General features: G+C 40.1%; 1 protein-coding gene across 1 annotated transcript in view; it reads left to right on the top strand.

The window, feature by feature from the left end:
• Positions 1–20,439, top strand: part of LOC132789352 (apoptosis-stimulating of p53 protein 2) — a 44,809-nt gene that overhangs the window by 13,674 nt on the left and 10,696 nt on the right. Inside the window, exon 2 of the mRNA XM_060797317.1 lies at positions 2,557–2,615. Within this exon, the coding sequence (XP_060653300.1) occupies positions 2,583–2,615 (33 nt within the window). The 5' untranslated portion in view covers positions 2,557–2,582. The remainder of the gene's footprint in view (positions 1–2,556; positions 2,616–20,439) is intronic.

Here is a 20,439-nt window from a genome sequence, read left to right as displayed (position 1 = left end):
ATTCTTTTTTCGTTTGTGTTTTGTGATTTTTTGTGTGTGTGGCTGTGGCAATTGCGTTGCATTGAGTTGCGACGATACTTTGCGACGTGCCAAACGATTTCCAGCAAATATTGAGCATACGTCACGTTGGCACCGGCGAAGAACAAAAGTTTTCACTGGCAGGCAGGCAGGCAATTTGGTGGATTACATGTAAGCCAATTGGCTTGATTAACTTGTTTTCGGGCCATTAAAAGTATGCCCAAAAAACTTGACTCGAAGGAGCAAACAAAATGCGGGCGATACAGTTTCGATACAATTTGCATGCCAAACAATGTGATAGACTCCTGTATCAGAAATCTCTATCGATCTACTTACTTACTTTGTCAAACTGCTTGTTGTTGTTATTGTTGTTGATCAAAATCTCTCTTGGGGCAACAGCAACAGCAACAGCAGCAGCAAACAAGGAGCAAAAGTAACAAGCAATTTCCTTTAGAGTCTCAAGTGAATTTTCAACTTTATTGTTTAGTTGTTTGGCAAATATCTAAGAGACCAAGAAGCAGCACTTCTCACATACGAGAGATATATCCATAAATGCACACACCCACACATACACTCTCGCACACACACAGATACTCAGTTAACCCTTAGGACCCCATGCTGGCCACACTTTTAGCCATGCAGAAAACTTTTCAGTCACTTTATAAAATAGAAAGTAGAAAAAGCTGAAGAGAGAAAAAAAAAAAAAAATAAAGCGAATGTTGTTGAGGAAAATGCTGACAGGAAACTTCCAATCAGAAATGAATTACTTTGAACTGATAGGGATAGCTCAAGGGAACCCAGAGAGGGGGCAACGCAGTGTAGATGGAGGGCTTGCGGTGTCAAGTTTAAGAAGCCATGAAATAACATTAATTTGTTGCAAATTCGCTTTGCCAAGTTTTTAAGTTGAATTAATTTGATTAGCTTATCGCTCGTTCAAAGTTGAAACTTCATCAGCATTTCAAGCGTTGTCGCAGCTCCAAGGGCCTGCCTCAAGTGTGCCGCAAAGTGGGCCGCAAGAGTGGGCGGGGGTGTGAGTGTGAGTGTGGGCGTGGGCGTGTGCTGCCACAATGCCTGCCATCGACTTGCTCGCTTCAGTGTTTCCGAGTGCGTCCTTGATGACAAGGACCTGGACTTGCAATTGTACAAGTCGCAGTCTCTATGTCATGTATATTACTCAACGTATGTGTGTGTAAGTGTATGAGTGTGTGTCTGTGTGTGTACGGTTGTGTGTGTGCCACATTTACGACAACGACAATTCAAATTTTATTAGATTACATGAAATTTATGTGGCAATCAATTTACGAAAAAAAAAAACATATTCAAATTATAGGTAAAAAGATACCCTGTAAAAAGTTTAAATAAAACACAATTTTGAGTACGTTTTAAGTTAAGTTTACTACAAAAAAATAAATTAAAATGATGTATTTTTTAGATAAATATATTTATTTTTTACTACATTAAGGGATAAGAAAAGTATATTTAAAAAAATAAATCTTTGGATTATTTGCTATAAGAAAAAGACTGTGAGATATCTTAATATATACCAAATTAATATACCGCAGTTATATTAAAATATACTAAAGGATATATTTGGTATATTGATATATTATTACATTCAAAATATACCATTTAGTCCAAAATATACCAGATTGTCAGTGGAAGAAACTAAGATAGTAGGTGTGGGAAAAATATGAAAACAAAAAACAACAAATATATATGTATATCTTTATCTCGTATAGTCTCGACTGTTGACGTTGATCAAGAATACGTATATAGTATGTATATACTTTATAAAGTCGGAGATGCATCAAGTTATCATACCCTTCCACCCTATGTCAGTGGGTATAAAAACAAAGAAAACAAATGAAATAATCTGAGTTGCTATTTCTAAGGTTTCGATTGCATATTTATTTAATACCCCACTGCCATTAAATACAGGGTATTTACGTCTAGTCTAGAAATGCAAATGGCGAAGGACTCGGCAAACATTTTAATAAGGAATTTTTAGCTGTGTTTCTCTTTTTTTTGTGCTTTGTGTTAAACTAAATAAGTCAAATAAAGAGTGAGACAGCACGAGCGAAAGAGATAGAATGAGATAGGGAGACAGCAGATGGGTTCAAAGCAAACACACGCAACGCACAGCCAAAAAAAAAAAAAATGCACAAAAAAGTTGAATATTTTTTTAATGCGGCAAGTGCTTGAAATTGATAAGGCTGTTAGACCACAGAGTATGTGTATGAGTGTGTGTGTGTGTGTGCGCTTCTGCATTGTTAGCAGCCACAAGCCAGACACACACACATGCACACTCACACACACACAGAGACGGGGCACCACATAATAATAACAAGCACAAAAGCGAGTTGGCAAAATGAAAATACAAATTTAAATTGTGTGTTGCGTTCGTTAAATATATTTGCCAAGCAAACACACACGCACACACAACCATATATCTAATCACAGTTTGTTTGCATTATTTTTGCTTATTTGACTCACTTTTTTCATCTCGCTCTCTCTGTTTTTTTTTTTTGTCATTTGCAGATTGGCTGAAGCTCTAACGTCATGGTATGAAGGAGCCGGCGAACACTTTGGATGAAATTGTAAGTGCCATTGCATTGTTGATATTTATTGTCACCGACAGTAGGACAGAACGGACAGAACCGACAGAGACGAAACAGAGAGAGAATACCCATCGGTCTACCACATCAACTAGAACAAACAAAGAGAACTCTGTGTGTCTGTGCAACGCAAATGTTGCAGATAGCACAGCTGGGAAATGCAACTGACAGCGGGAGGCAAAAGGTTTCATATCATAAAGTTAAATGCAAAAGCAATCTAAATGCCACGACGACGACGGCGCCTGCAGGTGGCGTTAACACTGCGAGAGCTGATGGTAGATGGTAGTAGTAAAAAAGGGTTACGTACTCGCAACATGTGGCATCCACAAGAGTCGAGAGCAGCAGTCGAGTGAAGCAGGAAGCTTAGCCAGAAAGCCAAAAAAGGTTCTACCGAACGTATTCGTAATTGTTATGTAAATGAGTTTTACAATTTTTGCTTAACGAAAAAGGTCAAAATACGCGACACAGCCAGGACACACGACACGACACAGGACACAGAACACAGGACACATAAAGAGGATGCCAAACCTCTAAGCCTCTACACACACACACACACACACACACATACAACTTTAGTCAGTCGGCGGCAGTTGGGCTGATGATGATGATGATGGGGCACAACACACCAACACACACACACTCATACAGAGACAACAGTTCTGTTGTTAAGGCTTTGTTTCGCCTGCATGCCTCTGCATGGTAATCCTCTATCTGCCTCCCCCTTCCACCACCTCCACTTTGCCCCTCGCAAGTTCTTTATAAAATTGCAAATCAGTTTGAAAGTCAACGACAGGTTGTTTTACTTCGTGTTGTTGCTGTCGCTATTGTTGCTGCCAAAACAAGCGAAACAACAACCACAACAGCAGCAATAACAACAACACTCAGCTTGCCCCGCGCCGTCTGCGTCACGTTCCACGGTGTAAACATACGAATTTATATGACTGTATTTTAGTAATAAAGTTGCCTGTCATTCCTACTGTTCTTCTCGTTGTTGTTGTTGTTGCTGTTGTTGTTGTTGTTGCAGTGGCAAACTTGCTGTTGAGTGCGGGTTTTTAGGGAGCAACACATACGAAAGTTAATAACCGTTTAGCAAGTAAGCAAAGTTTCTCACTCCCCTTCGAAATTCTTTAGCTGGCTTACAGTGAAATTTTACGATTATGTTTTGCTAGCAGTCAGTTTATTTCTATTCCTTTTTTTTTTTTTTGTAGCGGAGTATTTTTAATGGCAGCAAGCAACGAAAGTTGTCGTCGTCGTCTCTAATGCGCTTTAGGGATTAGCAAATTGATTTCTATATATTTTGTAGCACACTTTCGGGCGCTTAAAGCAATGCAAGTTGTCGTTTTAAGCACTCCTATATGTATGATTAGATAAATATTATCCACAAAACAACTCTATGATAAATAATGTGATTTGTTGTGGTTGCTAGCTATGATAAGTTTTAGTTAATTAAGTTGCAGAGTTGTTCTCTGGCCACAAACAATTCATATAGTATATGTTAGCGTGAACAATGCTTTGTTGTCAGGGATCATGACACAATTTTGGACAGCTTTCTAATTGCAACTCATGCAACATTCAGAGGGAGACAGTCCACCTGCATTTGCAAAGTTTCGAATGAGTCAACAAACTGAGTTTGTCATTTGTTACGCATACGCAGCGTGTTGCAGTTGCTTCTACAAATTTGACATTTACCCGGGAGAGTGTGTGAAGAAGAGTGAGAGGAAGAGGTAGAGATAGTGTAGAGCTAGAACATTTGGCTGGCTTATTTCCTTAAGTGCAACGTCAGGTTGCGTGCCGAGTTCCCCTCTTGGCTGTTTGGCTAAATAAATGCCAAAGCATGGCAAAAGACAAACATAACCACACACACACATACATGAGCATACACAGATGTGCTCAGATGAAAAGCTATACAGTTACAGTTATATGGGGTCACGCACACACATGCAAATTGCCGGGTTGCAGATGTGACTCAGGCACTTAGAGCGAGAGCGAAAGAGAAGAGCTTGAAATTTTAATGCATGGCAACCATTCTCAACGGCATATTTACATTTTAGCTCAATGTCAATTGTGTTTATAAATTAATTTGCAAAAAGACATATGTACACCAGACGAACACACACACACACAGACATGCTTGTGCACCCCAATGGCATTGACTGTGAGTCCCCAAAGCAGCAGCAGCAGCAGGCACAATAACAAAATACGAGCATGAAGCAAAAAAAAAAAATTGTGAATGCCGCTGTTGTTGCTGCTGCTACTTAACAAGCTCGACTTTTGTTTAAAGGTCGCGGGGGGCTGAGGAGGATGAGCGGCATATGAGTGTCTCTCTCTCTCTCTCTCTGTCTCTGTGTGTGTCTCAGCTGACCCCGGCGACGAGCTAATGTCGCATTGTGTGTACTTTGTGTGTGTGTTGTTGTTGTTGTTGTTGTTGATGTTGTTGTATTTCGCCTGTCGTTGTGACAGGTTGTTGTCGCTGCTGCTAGACGCATGCCTTTGTCTTTGAGCCACTCCCCTCTCTCACTCCCACTCCCGCTTGCCTTGAGACGTCCTCCGGACACCCACGCAGTGACAACAGAAGCAACAGCAACGGCAACAGCAACGGCAACAGCAGCTGCCACTCAGCAGTCGTCGCTTGACTTTGCCGTAAATATTTGCGCACAAAAGTCGGCAATGATTTGCTGCAACAAACTGGCAGCAGAAGGCTGCTTCGCTATAGTCCCACTTGCATTGGAGTTTATGCCGAGCAGGCACACACACACCCACACACAAACAGACACACCCACTCATACGTCTATACATGTATAGAGAGCAAAGCAGAGACAGCAAGCAAAGGCAACTACTGGCTTAGCAGCTGGCTTCAGCCTGCTGCCTGCTGCCTGCTGCAAAAATGACAGACGGCCGAGCAGGCGGCTAATTTGCGCAACTGAACTCTGAGCGACAATCCCAGCCAACCCAGGACAGTGGAACCCAATTAGAATCCGAGCATCAGCCACGAATATATCTCTCTTAATAGGGTTAGCCATACCGAATGCGTTCTCTCCTCTTGTCATTCTTTTTTCTATCTTTCGCTTTCGCTGCAAGTTCTGCTTCTGCTTTTTCTCCATTACCCTGACTACTAGTTCTGGTTTTTTTCTTATATGAGTTATACTGGTAGTTACATTAATTTTTTTCTTTTCAGAATTCTGCTACTAGTTTCATTTATCTTTTTTTTATACAGCCTAAAGTTCCATTAGTTTATTTGAATATTTATTATTCAATAAGCTCTCTGCTTTTACTACAATTTATTTCAGTAATCTTTTGCAATATTTAACATACATTTCTAGTGGTATTCTAGATGTAACTTTTGTTGATCTACTGAAAATTACTTCAAAGAGTTTTTTTTTTTCGTAAGTGTAGATTTGTTAAGCAATTGATCCAGTTCGAGGAAAACGTATTTTACTTGTTTATTTCCATCTTAGCACCTCCTTTTTTTATTACTATATTAATTAGACGTATTTGTAATAACATTTTTACTACTTACAACCAGTCCAATTTCATTTAATGGAATTGACTTTTAGTAGGTGATTCTAATACAGCTGAAAGAGCTGTTTTATTTTTGCAATAACCATGTTTACGACTACAACTAGTAATAAATTTATTTACATTTGTTCTACTATTTCTAAAATAATTTATTATCCAAGTTATACAATTAGTACTAATACTAACTCTTTTAATAGTAATCATAGTATCAGACTTTTTCATTAGTGTAACTTATTTTATTTGCGACTTGTTCTTAAGCAACTAGCACTATTTTTAGATATACCTCTCAAATATTCACGTTTTTATTATGGCTAATTGCATCATGATATTGAACATTTATTCTCCGACTTCTGAAATTTACCGTCGACTCTATTTCTATAAAGAATAGTCAAATCCCTTCTTCTACTGTTTTAATCCTTAGCATTTTCACTACATTTCATTTTAAAGTCTACCTTCATTATGTCAGTTTTTTTTACTTAATAGTACTTTTGCATTGCTCATTAAAGCCCCTACTTAGTACCTTTCATTGCTACTCAAATTACCTGAGCTTCAACTATTAGCGAACAAATCCAGTCTAGAGTTTCCTCGAAATGAATTCGTTCTGCCATTTTCCATGCTCATCCATCGTTAACCAGTTTATGAATTGTGTCTGTGTGTGAGTGTGTGTGTGTTTCAGGTAGTAGTTACATACGATGTACTTTGCATACACTCGGCTGTAAAGGGAGCTCTCGCTGTGTATTAAATTGGTAGCTTAATAACTGAAGTACACGGCGGAGTTATGAGCCTGAACCACTTGTGAACCACTTTTGTAAGCCTGACAACAGTTTGAATCACTGTGCAGCGAACACCGCACGCACTTCCGCGTGTGCCGTCGCGTTGTTCGTCGTCGTCGTAGTTCTTTTTTTATTCTTCTTTAGCAGTTTGACAATGCAAGTGAGCAAGTAAGCTAAGAATCACGCACACACACACACACAAAACATTGTTCCTTCTCCTCTCCCCACACTCAGTGGGGTGCCCTCCCCATTCACCCACTAACGCAGCTGGGAACAGCTGCAGTCGTTCGGCTTGCAATGCTTCGGCTCTTGAGCACACTTCGTGTGCGCCATCGACAGTCGTTCGTCAGTTGGCGCGTTCGGTTGTCAGCGAAAGCCTTTTAAAGCAGCTGCAGACGCCGTCGGGTTCGGTTCGCTTACGCAGTTTCAGTTTGTGAAGCTTCAGTTGTGCATTGTCTGGCGCCGACAACAGTTCGTAACGACGCGACGCGCTACGCAACTGAGTTCAAAACTACGTAACTTCACGTAACGTAACGGAAATTCAACGTGACGTAAAAAATTTCGTGGCCGCATTTCGTGAGTTATTAAAATGCGATAAAAGTCAGTGAATCGGTAATAAAGCGCTTATCTTTGGTCGCAATTACGCAGGGAATGCGACGCAGCGCGTGCTTTAGTGGGATGCTAGCTGGGGCATGCGACACGGGGGCATGCGGCATGACAAAGCGAGTGCCAGCAGGCCTTTTATACATCAGTGTATATCTGCGCCTGGCGCCCAATTACCAGGCAGCAAGCAGTCAACCAGCCAAACGCCAAGCGGCAAGCAGCACATTGTCATACTGCCACCCCCTCCTCCGCCCTGATCTACTTCCTCTCCGTTCCATATGCTTATCCGGAGTGTGTGTGTAGTCAATTGTGGCCGGGTCCCGCATCTGTTACAAATGACAACGTGGTTGTTGTCGTTCTTTTTTTTGTTGCCTCTTTCTATTTTTGTTTTTTTGTCGCTCGACTGTTGCTGATATTTACGATCCGTCTCAGTTGAGTCTGAAGCCGAGAGTCGGAGCTTGGAGGTCTCTAGGTCTCAGGTCTCAGGACTCATGTCTCGTGTCTCATGTCTCTGGTTCGGTTTTGCCCACAAATGTAGGCTGTCATTTGCGTGTCGCTCCATTTCAGTTAATAGTTGGCTACGTGTGCGGCATATTACACACATTAGTGTTGCTCCCACACACACACACACACCGAACACACACACATATGTAACGTGCCGGCCTGTTTGTTTTTCTTTGCCTTCTTGACTTTGCTTCCGCTTCGTGTATCTCAAAAACATTCAAAGTATCTTACGGATGTGCCACTTGCCGTGTCTCTTTCGCACTCACTGCCATCTATGTCTCCATCTATGCGACTGTGTGTGCGCTACTTTTGGGTGTTTATGACATTTAAATCAATATTGTCACACGTCGCCCTTACCCATTTTCCATTTGCCATTCCCCCGCTCACCGCGCCACTGCAATTTACACAGATTCATTGCTGACTTTTCAAGTGTCGCGCACTCATTGCAATCATAGAAATGCTGCTTCTGCTGTTGCTGCCTCCCGTTCCCGTTCGTAGATGCCCTGAATTTGCTTAATGAGCGCAATTTTACAGTGCAGCTTCGGCCGCAGATAGGGAGGTTGCAAGCACTTATTTAGCGCTCATACGCCCCGTGGCCTGGCAACAACTTTTGGCTTTGCTTTCTGCCGTTGCACACAGACAACGCTATGTGCCAGCTGGCTTTTGTTTATCACAGCGCGGAGAGTTGGCAAAGGTCATGTTCTGTCCTCCATCTCCATCTCCTCTCCCTCTTTGCTGCGGCTGATCCTGCTGCTTTTGCAACCGCTGCTTAGCTGCTGCGCCTGCATAAATTATGTTGCATCGTGGCTTTTTTGTTTACTCGAACTGGGCCCACATGCAACTCTATAATTCCTAATGCCGCAACAAGGATAATACGCACACACACAGCTGCCTCTCTCTCTCTCTCGCTCTCTAATGCTGTCCCCCTTTTCAATTGCAACGCTCACTTGACTGTGCCTCCCCAAAGTTGCGGCATTTTAATTTGTTAAGTGTGCGACGTTCATGTCCGGAGTGCCATTGGGCAGCCAGTGGCCAGGTAGCCTCAAGTATACCCCAAAGCTGCCGCAATTCTATTTACATTTGCATTTACATTTCAGCAATTGTTGTTGCAAAAGTGGCAAAAACTATTTACTTGTTGTTGGTTGTCCTTTTTTTTTTTTGTTTTTGTTTTATGTAGTTCTATTTGCTGTTGGCCAGCTTTAAATGTTTGCCATTAGCAGCAACAGTACATCAGTTCCACATTCAGGACACGCCAATGAATTTCTTAATTAAGCTTAATGTGCAATTTGACAAAACTGCCTCCGGAATGTGAGAATATGTCTCGACACAACTTAACTCAGCTCAACTTCAACTCGACTTGGGGCTACAAAAGTAGCTAAAAAGTGGGCGACACGTTCATTTCATTTGAATTTTCGGTTAAGCACAAGGTCAAATTTTCAACAGAAAAATAACCAAAATTAACAAAGAAAAGCTACAAACAGCTGGCAGAAATTACTTCACATGCTGTCCCTCAAGCTCAACAGAGAAAAAGAGAGAAAGCGATAGAGAGAGAAGGAGAGAGAGCTGGGCAGCTGGAATTTGGAGAATATTTACGCAATATACTCGTATCTTTGGCTCATAAATTTTAACCATTTGCCATTTTCCGTTTTCCATTTCACATTTCACATTCTCCACTTTTGGTTTGAGGCGCACAGCCCCCAAAAGGCTCGTAATGAAAAAAAGTTTTCACAGGTAGACCAGTTAATTGCATCACTCTGAAACGAGTCAAGAGCGTCTTGACTGCGAGGCTTTCATTTCTGACAACAGATGTTCATTTGTTGCGATAACATATTGTTATCGAAGTGGTGATTAAAAAGTAACTTATATAAAACTTGATTTTTTAAGGCTTTGTAGTAAGAAGTTACTGAAAATTTGTGTGGTTTATAGTACTTAAACTTAATTGGCTTTTTATTTTATTACTATCGATAGTAAATGGAATTGTTATGTGAACTCTATATAGTATATTAATACATTTGTAGTAATTTGAATTCAACTGCGTTAATACAAGCGTTATATTATATATTAATATTGATTTCATAGCTATATTCATTTTTTCGTGTTATCGATAAACATCGATAGTATGTTACAACTAAGAGTTTAATATTATTAGTATATTAATTAATTAATTCAGCTCACACAAATGTAATATGATTCAATGGGCCAAAAAGAACAGTCACAGCAGCCACAGCAACAGCCTCAGTAACTTTTGCGTTATCGATAATTATCGATGATTTATTGATTTGATATCCGCTCAATATTATTAGTATGCAATTGTGCTCACACAAATGTGATACATTTTTATTGTTGTATTAATGCCTTAGTGTTATCGATAATTATCGATATTTTATCGGTAGTAAAAGTTTGCTTTCTTAATAGTTACTAATATTTACTATTTAGAATAATAAGCGTCTTATACAAATTAGCTCTCAATACTAAAATGTAACTGCGTTTTATCGATATGCCAGATTTATCCAAATTGATAGGCAGCTATCACGCATCTCCTTCCAGTTTTTCACGACGCTTCAGTTAATTATTCATTTTGATTAACCATTCAGTTAAGTTGCCCTCGATTATATATTAATCGACTGTTTAGTTGACACCCAAGACAAAAGACACATTTCTCGTCCCCAAACACCTTCTTGCTTCTCCCCCAAAAGCTGCCGCATAGCATTAGAGTCAGCTGATTTGCTGAGGTGGGAGGAGGGAAGAGAGAAAAGGGAGGACTGAGTTACTGAGGCTGTTGCTCTGGCTGTGGCTGTGGCTGCTGTGACTGTTCTTTTTGGTCCATTGGATCATCGGTCCTAAACACATTTGAACTCTTAGCACTCCACTAATCTGTCCATTGTGAGGCATTCCAAGTGGGCGGCATGGTCACTTCATAACTGTTTCTTTTTGGGTCTCCTTCGGTGACTGTGGCAAGTGAATTTACGACCAGGGGACAGACACTTTTAGTCACTCATGGTCACTTGGCAATGTTCATGGTCACTTGGCAGAAAACGGGGGGAGGCGAGTGGACGACATTAGTGGGCGTTATAAGCTGGAGTTCATGAACTTCCAGAGCACACAGGTTAGCCCAGTTGGACAGTTGGCCAGCTGGACAGTTGGCCATATGGACAGATGGCCAGTTAGGCAGCCCAACCCAATGTATTATACACCAGAGAGCATCCTTCACGATTACTTAATATTAATGACTCTAGGTTTTGGCCTGGTCAGTGGCAATAGCATCTCGCATCTCTCCAGCTCACATCTTGAGGTTCAGTTTCATGTCGCAAATCTGTCGTCGTCGATGAAAAAGTTTCGCTAACCAGTGTTGTCTATGTAATGAATGCCTTTTGTGTGCGCCTTTTGACTTGGTTTACTTCGGGGAACAGCAGCAGCCAACAGCCAGCAGCCAGCAGCCAACTGCCAACTTAAGGGAGAAGAAGCCTTGAGAAGGACGAACATGGAGGAGCAGAAGTCTGTAAAGGAGAAGGAGGACAGCGTTTTATCTCTTTGCATTGTGTTGAATGGCCGCAGCAATGGAGGCAGCTGGAAATATTTGCTTAAGCAGATTTAACTACATTAACTTAATTAAATAGGCACTAAGCAGATGACAGACAAGGACGGGCATATTATCGAGAGAGCGAGAAAGATAGACATCACTGCTGTTGATGTTTTGTGGGCGAGGTTTTGATTTTGGTGGGGCTGATGTGGCGTATGCGTGATATTGATTGATTTCAAATTACACATTCAATAAATGCCGTTGCCAGTCGCTACTGTTGTTACACTATGTGATTGCTGTTGCTGTTGCTGTAGTTGTTGTTGTTGCTGCTTGTTACTCTGCTTGTTGTTGCCATTGTTATTGTTATTGCCTCGAGCTGCACAAAAGAGTTCAATTGATGTTTGCAAGTGGGTTGCTCATTGAATGAATCCGTGCGGATTCCAATCGCACACTTTGTGCCTCAACTCGTTCTCGGCTCTCTAACATTGTCTTCTTCCTTCCCTTCCCTTCTCTTCCTTCTATCTATCTATCTATCTCGCATGCTTTTTCCACTTTCTCTATTTTGTTGCCCTGCAGCTGTTTGCTTGGTTTTGGTTTTGTTCTGTTCTTTGTTCTTTGGATTGTTGCGTAAATGTTATTTTAATCAAGCGGCAGGCTAAACATTTGAGCTGTTATTGTGGTTACTAAGTTCTTGTCTCCTCTCTCTCTCTCTCTCTCTCTCTCTCTTCCTCTTTAGCTTTCTTTCTCCTTCTAATGCTTGTATTAAGCATACGTGTTTGGGCTGCCAAACAGCTTGTGTGCAATTTTTGAGAGTTATTCGGACTTTGGGGCATGTCTAATGACAATTATGTGCGCAAAGTAGTAACAGATGTTTAAGAAAAGGCAGTAAATTCAATTCAAGTGTAAATAGAGTATCTTTAAGTTGATCAACTGCAGCCATTGTTGTCCATTTGATGCACATAAATTTGTGAACGTCATCTGACAGTTTGCGGTCAAGTGTGTAATTAGCATTTGACTCGAGAGCAAATGCAACCACGGAAAGGGAAAGTGAGATTGATAAACAGTCAACAGTCTACAGCCGAATGATAAACAGTTAACAGTTAACAACTGACAGTCTGAATGCCATGTGGCAAGTGCCACAGTCAAGGTCGCCGCAGACAACCCTTAAAGTGGACTCTTGACGCTCGGCCACTTCAATTTCTTGTGTGTTTTTGTCTGAAGTCTCAGTTTATTTTATTATGTTTTCCATTTCACATTTTGTGAAGCATTTTTGCATAAATGGTAATAGAAAATTGCTTTGAAAATTTATAAATTTGGTTTGTGCGGTCAAGTTTTATTGTCTCAGCAATGCGGAAATATTTGCTGTCAGTCTGTCTTTTTGTTGTATTTGGCCAAAAGCAAAAGCAGCTGGAAAAGCAAAATGCAAATGCAAAAGCAAATGCAAATGCGGAACTCTTCGCTAACTCAATGCTAAACTCATCAGAGTGCAATTTCAACTTGCAGAATGAGATAAGAATACACAAATTTCTTGCTGTCTCGTCTCGTTTTCATTTGGCCAAAAGATACCACAGAAAACGTGAAATGCCTGCAGCAATTATTTTTGGTTGTATCGCATCATATAATAATAATAATAATAATAAGTTTTGCATATCTTAATTGTCACACTCGAGAAGTTATGAGTTTTAAGTGAAGTCGTAAATAAGTCTGAGTTTAATATGTTATGCGTTGTGCATTTCAATTATTTAAATAGCCTTTTTGCGTAATTTATGAACCATTAAATCACGCAGTGTCCAGCTTCCATTTAAAATCGATGTAGGCTACTTACAGACTGCAAATGCGAAAGATGAAAGATACCCCACAATGTTGGGACAACGCAAAGTTGTTTATATTTAGGAAAATATCGGTTTGAAATTAATCAAAAGTTTAATTATTTTGTCTCATATATAAAATTCAAAACTTCAAAAAATATAATATATTTTTAAACTGATTTCTTTGCTGAAATTAATTTAAGTGTCGATATATTTATGAATCATTAGGGCAACACTGAGTTGATTATATTTGAAATATAGTTTTAATAATATTTTAAAATTATATATAATTCAATATTTACAAAAATTTAAAAATATACAATAATTTTAATTCGATTTTTTAGCTGTTAAATGCAAATATTTAAAATAGTAACTCAAGAATATTGCGACGATAAGATTACTAATAATAATCTAAGCAACAATATCAACAATATCATATATCAATATAATATCAACTTTCCAGTTGTGTTTAATGACATTTATAAATATCTTTTGCTATTAATAATTTGTATTATGTGAAAAAGGGAAAACCCGAAAATACCTTTTAACAGCAATGTCATGCATCGAGAGTATTTAAATATGAGAACCTTTGAATAATTGTCATGACTGTAATATACTCGTAATTGTCTGTGTGTATGTGTGTGTGTGTGTGTGTCTGAGGTTATATTCTAATTTGAGTTTCGGTTCATGTCACGCTGTGTCTGTCCAGGGACGAGCAACATTCATGCAGACATTCAGCCATTCAGTCAGTCAGTCAGGCAGTCAGTTATGTTCCGTTATGTTCCGTAATGCGCTGCAAATGGACAACTGTGTAAATGTGGGCGTTATTCAAGTTAATAATAAACGGACGGACAGACAGACAGACAGACAGACAGACAGACAGCAAGGCCAACTTGAAGGACATGGCAAAGCAAGGCAATGTCCTATGCGCCAAGGCTTCAACGCTTCAAGCTCTCTCCGCAAATGGACAAATGGCGTCTGCTTACCAAATTGCGCTTCATTTATTTATAATAATTACAACTGTAAAAAGTTTGAACAGTCATTTCAACTGAATACAGCACAGCTGACGGGACTCTCTTCACAGCATGTTACTAGCTACATAAGAGAGAGGGAATAGAGGAAGGGGAAGGGAGGCAAGGACAATCAAAGAAGTTAACAACTCAAATATGCAGGCTAATAGCGCATACTTTCCTGCTGAAATTGGAACTATTATTTGTTTAGCAATCAGTGCAAACTCCAGCCTACAACTTTTCCTTTCTCCTTCTCCTTTCGCTGCCTTTTCATCTTTTCTCCCGCCGAACTTAAAGTTTGAATAATTGGCAGCAATTTGCCAACCAACTTCCGACCTTGTAACCACTTCAGCTTTTTTTTACGCCGCGGGCATAATCTCTGAGCCGAATATATATACAGATATATATGTATATATAAAAAAGAACAACCAAGTGCATCAATTATTAACGCGTATACGCCCCGTACAACAGGAAGTGCGAGAGAAAGAGAGAAAGGAGCGTGTGATGGACAGAGTGTTGCAACAATTTCTTTGTTTATTGTTTACCTTTTTTTTTGTTGTTGCTGATGAATCCAATCCAATTGCCTGCACAGTTGCCCTGTAAATTTAATGTTTCAATTTGTTTATTATTTGTACGTCAATTATTCAACAATAACAGCCAGAGCAGAGCAAGAAAACAACAACATTTGTGTCATGATGACGCTGAGTAAAACGGCAGCAATTCAATAAAGCATTAAATTAAATTTTCAAATTATAATTAAAAATAGCAGCGCAATTAAATTGCCCAAACAACAACAAAGTGTGTTATGGGAGAGTGTGTGTGTGTGTGTGAGTTTGATTGTGTGTGCGTGTGTTCATCATTTTGACGCACTTAATTAACACAAATCGTTTGCAGCGAAATGAGGGATATATTGTATTATTTTCGGTATCAAAATACCTTTTAGTCCTGGGTCAAAGTTTATGTAGGGTAAGCTAAATAAATTTAAATTTTGGGTACTTCATGAACATTTAAATTGACGTTCTTATGCTATTATCTTTATGCTTAAATCATTTATTCACAAACTTTTTTTTTATTGATCTCATTGTGCTGTGGAAAGCTTCCTTTCTCCGCTATGGAAAATTCCCTACCTCTTCTTAATATAATATAAGAAACGCTTTAAATAATGATGGAAATATAAATTAATATACTTAATTTACAATCTCTTCTGCAACATTTAAATCGTATTAATCCATTTGATAAATACTGAATGACAAACACTTTTGCCGTCGATCAACACATTGATCTCTTTGTGCTGCTGAAATCATGCATTCCCGCCTGTGGAAAATTCCCAAGCTCTGATTTGCCATCGTTTAAGCCTTGTCACATTTCATGTAGCCCAAAGTTTGTGTTGGGCCGCAGCTGAATCTTATTTATAGTTTGACAAATGGATATCGATTACAGTTTTGTGCTCTTCTCAGCTCATTGTGAATGACAATAATATTATCGACAATAAGTCAAGTGTAAAGCGAAATTAAATGCTCTCTCATCATCATTTATTTTGAGCTGTTGCTTCAACTGAGAGATGTAATTATTCCTTGGGGAGACGCAAGAGAGAGAGAAAGATGCAGAGAGAGAGCATTTATTCTACCGCTTTAATTGCCGTTTCGAATTCAATTGTGCGACCTTGAGGCCAGCACGCATTTTTATTCGCTCCGCATTGCTTTTGCTTCTCGCACCAAATAAACAAACGCTGACCTGGCGTCGCTCACGTGTAACCAGCAAACAGCAGCAGCTTCCCCTCCCTCCCCCTCTCCCTCTCCCTATACTCTCCTTCGCTGCGCTTTAATTACTCTTGCGTAAAATTGCTTCAACTGGCAACTTTGTGGAGTGTTAAGCGTTTGGCACGAAATCGTCAGGCGGCTGACCCAAAAAAAAAAACAGAAAACAGAAAAATTAAGGAAAAAAGTTGAGAGAGAAAAAAATAGGCGGCTCAGAAAGAAAAACGTCAATGGAAAAACGCCGACGCTTTGTGAAATTACAACGCGTCCTGGTCCCAAACACAAACACAAATACAAATACAGAACCGAAACTGAAACCCAAAACCCAAACCCAAACCCACACACCCAAACAATATTGAGAGCAAACGTAGCCACAACCGCATCCGCAACCGCATTGCGTCCTTGCCTTCAATTGCCGTGCACACAGGAGAGAAAAGTGAGAAGCTTCGCGTGAGCGACGACTTAAGCCCTTTTCGACTAAGTCGAAACAGCCGTAGAAAGCAAGCAGAGTAAGCGAGCACATGAGTGTGCAAAAACTTTTGCCCTCTACAACTAAAGCCACTCAGAACTGAAACCACTTGGAACAAGCAGTTTTTCCACTGGACACAGCGGCAACCGCAGCGGGAAAGCAGCGGAAAGTGGAAAGTGGAAAAGGGAAAAGGGAGAAAGGGGGAAAATAGCAAAACATCTTGTACGAGCAACGCATCGAAAGTTCGACTAATGTGTGCGACCCAAAAGCGAACTCAACTGTGCAGAGCGTGTGTCGCCAACAAGGAGCGGCTGTGGCAGTTGCACCCTCAACTTGCAACACTCGCATTCCCTTGTCATAGTTGCACGCAAATTGCAAAAGTTGCGGCGATTCTCTCTCGAATGTCAGATCTTCGATTGCAGGCAAATTCATTAAACTGCTGAACGCACACAACACCTTCTCTTCTCAACTCTCGCAAACTTCAACTTCAACTGCAGTTTTGCTAATCGCCAAAGCTGCTGCTGCTGGTCTGGTGTCTGTTGTCTGTTGTCTGCTTTTTACTCTTTGCCGTCTGCTGTTTGGTGTTTGGTGTTTGTTGTCTGCCCGACACCCTGCTCCTCCATAAAATACACTTCCGCACTGCATATCCTGTTTGTAATCGATTTCAAAATGTGCAGCGAGGACGTGACGGACAGCAACAGCAACAGCAACAACTGTAAAAGCAACGACAACCAGCCAATGAACCATTCATTCAACCAACCAGGCAGCCAGCCAGCTATCCAGCCAATGCCATCGGCTGCAGGACGAAAGCGTCAGCAACTTTGAAAACTTTACCAGCGACACTTCAGCACGTATCGAAATCAAGTTGAGGTCGACACAACGATGCTCTTTTCAATTGTTGTATTCAATTGATAAATTAGCTGGCTTTTAAAATTGCCATTTCAAGATGTGACATGATTGTCTTTGAAAATAAATAGATAGCTTGATTTTAAATTGTTGTTTCATAAAGAGCTCTAATAAAGAACTCATCGAAATGAAATACATAACTTATCAAAAAATAATAAAAATAACGTATAACAAAATTCAAGAAACTAAGACACTAGGTTTCTAGAGTTTTCTTGAGAGATTCATTATATCTTTAGTATCTACAAATCGAAAAACTTTTCAATTGAATATTTGTTAGTTGGCCATAAATGTTTCCAATGTTCAAACGACTTAAAAACTTATCGTTTTTCAGACAATACAAATTATATGATAAGAGTCTCAAAGCTCTCTTTGGTATTACTAGATTAACAAGATTTATTTAATAGCTTAGTTTAGGAGTTTGACTGAAAGTTTACTCTGATTGCTTAGCTTGTGGAATTAGCTAAAACATATTCGACAAATATTGTTTTCAAATATGAGTTTTGCTTATATGGTTACTAATCTATTTGTTAACAAATTAAACTGCTTAAGAGTGCTATAATTGAATTGAAAATTAGTAAAGAAAACAAATTAAAAAGTTTTCAAAACTGGAACTGAATTATATTTGTAATGTAATTCTGCAAATATTTCCGCAATATTGTTCTAAAATATATTTATTGTAATCATATGATTACTAATTGGTTTTCTAACAAATTTTACTGAAGTCCTGGGAGTTTATTCTAAATAAAGAAAAAAGTAAATAACATAGAAATCTTGCACCATGCAATTTTAAAACTGTGACTAAATTATATTTCTAATATTGTTGTTCAATGTTTTCCATTGCTAATGTGAATATTGTTTAATATGTTCACAAATTGTATCTCCTAGAAAGCACAAGCAATAAATTGTTAATAAATAAACATCTAATAAAGATCTCGACCTCCGTTTATCAGTAATTTTAAAAGAGAGACTGAATTATATCTTCAATATACTCTGAGAATTTATTCTGCAATCCTGCCCCAGAAAGTATACTACTTAACTACAGCAAAAAGTATAAAATAGCTGATAAAGCAATTGCTGGGGCAACAAAATATTGCAATCTAGCTAAGGAATCGCTTTGGCCACACTCTGTGAATCGTTAACGATTAAGAAAAACATAGTTAACACTGCACTGGCGGAAAAAAAGAACATAAATATCGGGAAAGTGCAAAAATACCTTTGGCCAAAGTGAGTGTATTGCAAATAGAAAGCCAGGAGAGAGCGAGAAAAGCGATAGAAAAGCGACACAGACGGAAAAAAAAGCGCAGGAAAAGTACAAAAAATTAGCAATAAACGTGCGCGCACGCGATGCTTGCCCCGCAGCTGTGGAAGCAACTCTGCGCTTCTGCCCCTTCCACCAGTTTGTTGCAACAGCGTGTGCGGCAGCAACTGGCGCTCCCTTGACAGCCGCAGGCCGCTGCTAAAAGGGCTAAAATCAATAAAATGCTTGTTGCTCAACGGCAACGGCAACGACAACAAAAACAAGCGGCAGCAACAAGAACAAGAAAAACACACACAATGGCAATGACGACAGCAGCAGCGACGCCAACGCCAACGCCAACGCCAAAACGTTGTGGACCTCTTTCAATGTACAATTATATTGGCTGCGGCATTGCCACACTAACCCACACTCTCTACTTACCCCAACTCCTTGCACCCATTTCCTAACCCTAACCTTCAACCAAGTCTCCCTTGCAACATAAATAGTTGCGTTGTTGTTTTTTTTTTTCTTTTCTGTTGCTGTTGCTTTAGTATTTTTTATGTGGCGCTCTGCCAGCGAAAATGTTTGAAATTCCTTGGCTAAAGTTTTCTTGGGTCCCCCGCTTTCCCCCCTAGTTCTCTAGTTACTGCGAGCTTGAGGTCCTCTTGTCAGCGGCATAAATGGCTGCAAGAATGTGGAAGGCACATAGCTCGTTGCATGATCGAAATGCCAGCGAGTTATTATGACAAACTTTGTTAATTGGAAAATATGCGCAACCGAAAATTGTCGATTCAACTTTTTCTAGAAAGTGTGCTTTAAAGGGAATAGGGAAGGGGAAAGGGAAAGGGAAAGAGGCAAGCGGAGGCGTGATTCGATTTGTCTTCGATGAAGCACAAAGTAAAGTTGCCACACAGCTGGACACCGCAATAAGTTGCAGAGTCGAGAAAGAGTTGCAAAGCAAAGCTGTATGAATGAAGTGAGAGTGTGGCAGGGTGGTGCAGGGTGTTGCCGGGTGGTGCAGTGGTGCAGTCATGTGATATCTGGCTGCTGTGGTTTGTTAGCTGACAACCGCAATTTGCCTTGATTCCATTCAAAAGTCAAATAAATCAAAAGGCACGAATCAAATCTCGGGCGCTGTGTTTTGTGTGTTGTGCTTGTCCTTCTGCTTGCCACACATCCAGCTTTGTAGCTGCCCCTTCCCTACCCCCTCTCCTTCCCCAGCTCTTTCTTCAGTTTACGAGTGTAAGCAAGTGTGTACACAGAGTACGAAGTATGTATGTATGACCTTATATTACCCATAAAAGCGCCATAAATTGAGCTCTCCGCTCTGCTTCTAAATGCAATTTCTGATACTACAGACTGTCCCTTGCCTCTTGCCTCTTGCTTCCTTGCCTCTTGTTGTCTGCTGCCTGCTGTTGATGTCTGCTGTCTGATGTCTCTGCTCCTGCTCCTGCTCCTGTTGCCTGGCCATTGATCAGCTGCCGCATTTTAGCTTCGCCTCTACTTCGCTTTTACTTCGCTCTGCCCCTCAGTCATTTCCTTTGTAGCTACGGGCTTTGAGTGTCCCATCAATATGCTCTGCCTGGCTGTCGGAATAGCATACGAGACTACTATATAGTCTATACTATATATAGAGGAGTGTGTCCAAAGCCAATTGTGCAGCGTCGCTTCGACCGGCAACTGGCAGCTGTTGACATGTCGCG

Source organism: Drosophila nasuta, chromosome 3, assembly GCF_023558535.2.
Source record: "Drosophila nasuta strain 15112-1781.00 chromosome 3, ASM2355853v1, whole genome shotgun sequence".
Classification (NCBI taxonomy): domain Eukaryota; kingdom Metazoa; phylum Arthropoda; class Insecta; order Diptera; family Drosophilidae; genus Drosophila; species Drosophila nasuta.
This window is presented reverse-complemented; position numbering and strand designations above follow the sequence as displayed.